At 40.8% G+C, this 3,445-nt stretch overlaps 1 protein-coding gene across 1 annotated transcript; it reads right to left on the bottom strand.

Annotated features, from left to right (window-relative positions):
• Positions 1-508: 508 nt before the first annotated feature.
• Positions 509-1,081, bottom strand: LOC107760594 (uncharacterized). The gene has a single exon (XM_016578673.2). The coding sequence runs from the start codon at positions 1,079-1,081 to the stop codon at positions 509-511; it is 573 nt and encodes a 190-aa protein (XP_016434159.2).
• Between the last annotated feature and the right edge of the window lie 2,364 nt (positions 1,082-3,445).

The following is a 3,445-nucleotide window of genomic DNA, read 5'->3' as shown; positions in this document are numbered from 1 at the left end:
ATAAAAGAAATCACGAACTTTGGGTTGCCTCCCAACAAGAGCTTAATTTACTGTCGTGGCACGACGATTTACAACAAGACCATATGTTGCCTCCTAGGAAGCGCCTAATTTAACATTGCGGTACAACACATGCTTTCAGGATTACACTTCGCTCACATAGTGGGGCTCTTCCAAGTACATCACATCTTTCTCCCCTTTTTCTTCAATCATTCCAAGGTAGTATTTTAACCTTTGCCCATTCACTTTAAACCTATTCGTTCCATCTACGGACTCAATTTCTACTGCTCCACTTAGGAACACTTGCACAACCCTAAATAGTCCTGACCATCAAGATTTTAGCTTACCCCGAAAAAATCTTAATCTCAAGTTGTATAACAATACTAGATCTCCGGGTTTGAAGTTTTAGTGTAGAATGTGCTTATCATGTATCATGTTCATTTCTTTGTACAATCTTGCACTCTCGAATGCTTGGAACGGAAATTCCTCGAGTTCATGTAACTCTGTAACTCTAGTTGTGCTTGGTTTCCATATCCAAATTCAACTGCTGCAGTGCCAATAAAGCTGTATGCTCAAATTTCACCGGAAGATGGCATGATTTAACAAACACAAACTTGTATAGAGACATACCAACTGGAGTTTTAAATGTTGTGCGGTACGCCCATAATGCATCATCCAACTTCCTTGCCCAATCAGTCCAAGTCACATTCATTTTCTTGGTTAGGACACTTTTAATTTCCCTGTTGGACACTTCTACTTGCATGCTTGTTTGCGGGTGGTAAGGTGTGGCAACCTTATAGCTAACTCTATACTTTTCTAATAGCCTTGCGAACGCTCTATTGCCAAAATGGATTCCACCAGCACTGATTATAGCTCTCACAGTGCCAAAACGTGTGAAACTATTTTTTCTTAAAAATCCTATCACTCCTTTGGCATCATTTGTTGGAAGAGCCATAGCTTCAACCCATTTGGAGACATAGTCAACTGCTACCAATATGTACTTGTTACCGTACGAGCTGACAAATAGTCCTATAAAATCAATCTTCCATATGTCAAACACTTCCACCTCTTGAATTGTAGTCATTGGCATCCCATGACGGCGAGATATGTTGCCAGTTCTTTGGCACTCATCACAACTTTACAACCAGGCATGGGCATCCTTGAACAAAGTTGGCCAATACAAACCCGACTCCAACACCATCAAAGCTGTTCGAATTCCTCCAAAGTGCACACCATATGGTAAAGCGTGGCAAGCCTACAAAATAGAAGATTGATCTTTCTCGGGGATATACCTCCGGATCTTTATCCACACATATTTTAAAAAGTAATGGTTCATCCCAGTAATAAGACCAACAATCACGAAAGAATTTTTTCTTTTGAATCGAAGAGAGTTCATAAGGTACAATATCGCTTGCCAAATAACTAGCAATACCAGCATACCAAGGCATCTCCTCCATTTCTACTGCTAGTAATTGTTCATCCGAGAATGTCTCTGTTATATCTTCAACCTCTACTTTCTTTTTCAACTCCCTCCAACCTTGAAAGGTGATCTGCTACTTGGTTCTCCGTTCCTTCCTATCGCAAATTTCCAAATCGAATTCTTGTAGCAAAAGAACCCAACGTATCAAGCGTGTCTTTGAATCCTTCTTTGCTATCAAGTACCTAAGTGCTGCTTGGTCACTATAAATAATCACTTATGAACCAATCAAATAAGACCTGAATTTGTCGAATGCCAACACCACAGCCAACATCTCTTTCTCAGTCACGATATAATTGAGTTGTGCGCCGCTTAGCGTTCTACTTGCATAGTAAATTGGGTGCACAATTTTGTCCTTTCACTGCCCCAGAACTGCTCCTACAGCATAGTCACTCGCATCACGCATGAGCTCAAACAGTTGATCCCAGTTGGGTGCAATAATAATTGGTGCAGTCACCAGTCTCTTCTTCAGCTCCCCAAATGCTAACCTGCAATCATCAGAAAAAACAAAGGGATGATCCTTTTCAAGTAGTTTACATAAGGGATTAGCAATTTTAGAGAAATCCTTTATAAATCGCCTATAGAAACCGGCGTACCCAAGGAAATTTCTTACTACCTTGACCAAAGTGGGCGGTGGCAACTTTTCAATCATGTCAACCTTAGCATGGTCGACCTCAATACCCTTGCTTGACACTTGATGTCCCAAAACTATACCTTTTTGTACCATAAAATGGCACTTCTCCCAGTTCAGTACCAGGTTTGTTTCCGCACACCTTTTCAACACTCTTCTCAAATTGTAAAGATAGTCTTTGAATGAATTCTCCACCACTGAGAAATCATCGATAAATACTTCCATAATATCTTCAACCATATTAGTGAAAATGGCTAACATACACCTCTGAAAGGTGGTCGGTGCATTGCATAGGCCAAACGACATTCTCCAAAAGGAAAAGATGCCATACGGACAAGTAAATGACGTTTTCCCTCTATCCTCAAGGGCTAATGTGATCAGATTGTACCCCAAATACAATCTGTAATCCAATAATTGGTCAATGAATGGTAGGGGAAAGTGGTCTTTCCGGGTGGCAGTGTTCAGTTTTCTGTAATCCATGTAAATTCGCCAACCCATGACATACGGGTAGAGATCAACTCATTATTCTCATTTTTTACAACAGTCATACCACTTTTCTTTGGAACACATTAGGCTAGGCTTACCTAGACGCTATCCGAGATCAGAAAAATGATGCATGCATCCAGCCACTTAATTACTTCCTTCTTCACCATTTCCTTCATGTTTGGGTTCAGCTTTCTTTGATGTTCCCTGGAAGGTTTATGCCCCTCTTCCAAGAGAAACTTGTGCATGCAAAAGGCCGGGCTAATACACTTTATATCTGCCATGGTCCAACCAATAGCAGTCTTACATTCCTATAACACCTGTAGGAGATTCTCTACCTGCACATCTAAAAAAACTAGATGAGATAATAACAGGTAACTTAGAGTTAAGCCCTAAGAAATCATACCTGAGGTGAGCTGGAAGCGGTTTCAGGTCCAACTGTGGTGGCTCCTCTATTGATGGCTTCGCAAGTGGTGTTTCTCTTTTTTCTAAGTGTAGTGGCTCGAACTGGGGTTCCCTTTTCCAGAACCCTTAACCTTCGAGAGTCATGACCCACTCTGCCAACTCTTCACCATCCACACCTTCCAAATTCATCAAGCAAGCTTCTAACGGGTCTCTGATAATAAGAGACGCATCCTCCTCTTGTAGTATCACATCAACTACCTCCACTAGTGAACAATATGCAATTTCATCGGGTCTCCTCATAGACTATTCAACATTGAATATTATTTCTTCATTATTCAATCTCATTTTCAATTCTCTAGTCTTACAGTCAATCAACGCTCTTCCAGTGGCTAAGAACGACCTTCCCAAAATTATGGGTATTTCTTCGTCAACCTATCAGTCAAGAAACACAA

This window comes from Nicotiana tabacum, chromosome 16 (genome assembly GCF_000715075.1).
Source record: "Nicotiana tabacum cultivar K326 chromosome 16, ASM71507v2, whole genome shotgun sequence".
Classification (NCBI taxonomy): Eukaryota; Viridiplantae; Streptophyta; class Magnoliopsida; order Solanales; family Solanaceae; genus Nicotiana; species Nicotiana tabacum.
Note: the sequence above shows the minus strand (reverse complement) of the source record. Positions and strands in the feature narration are given on the sequence as shown.

Excerpts from the sequence above, each read along its gene's own strand:
- LOC107760594 (XM_016578673.2), bottom strand. The coding sequence starts at position 1,081 with ATGACTACAATTCAAGAGGTGGAAGTGTTTGACATATGGAAGATTGAT.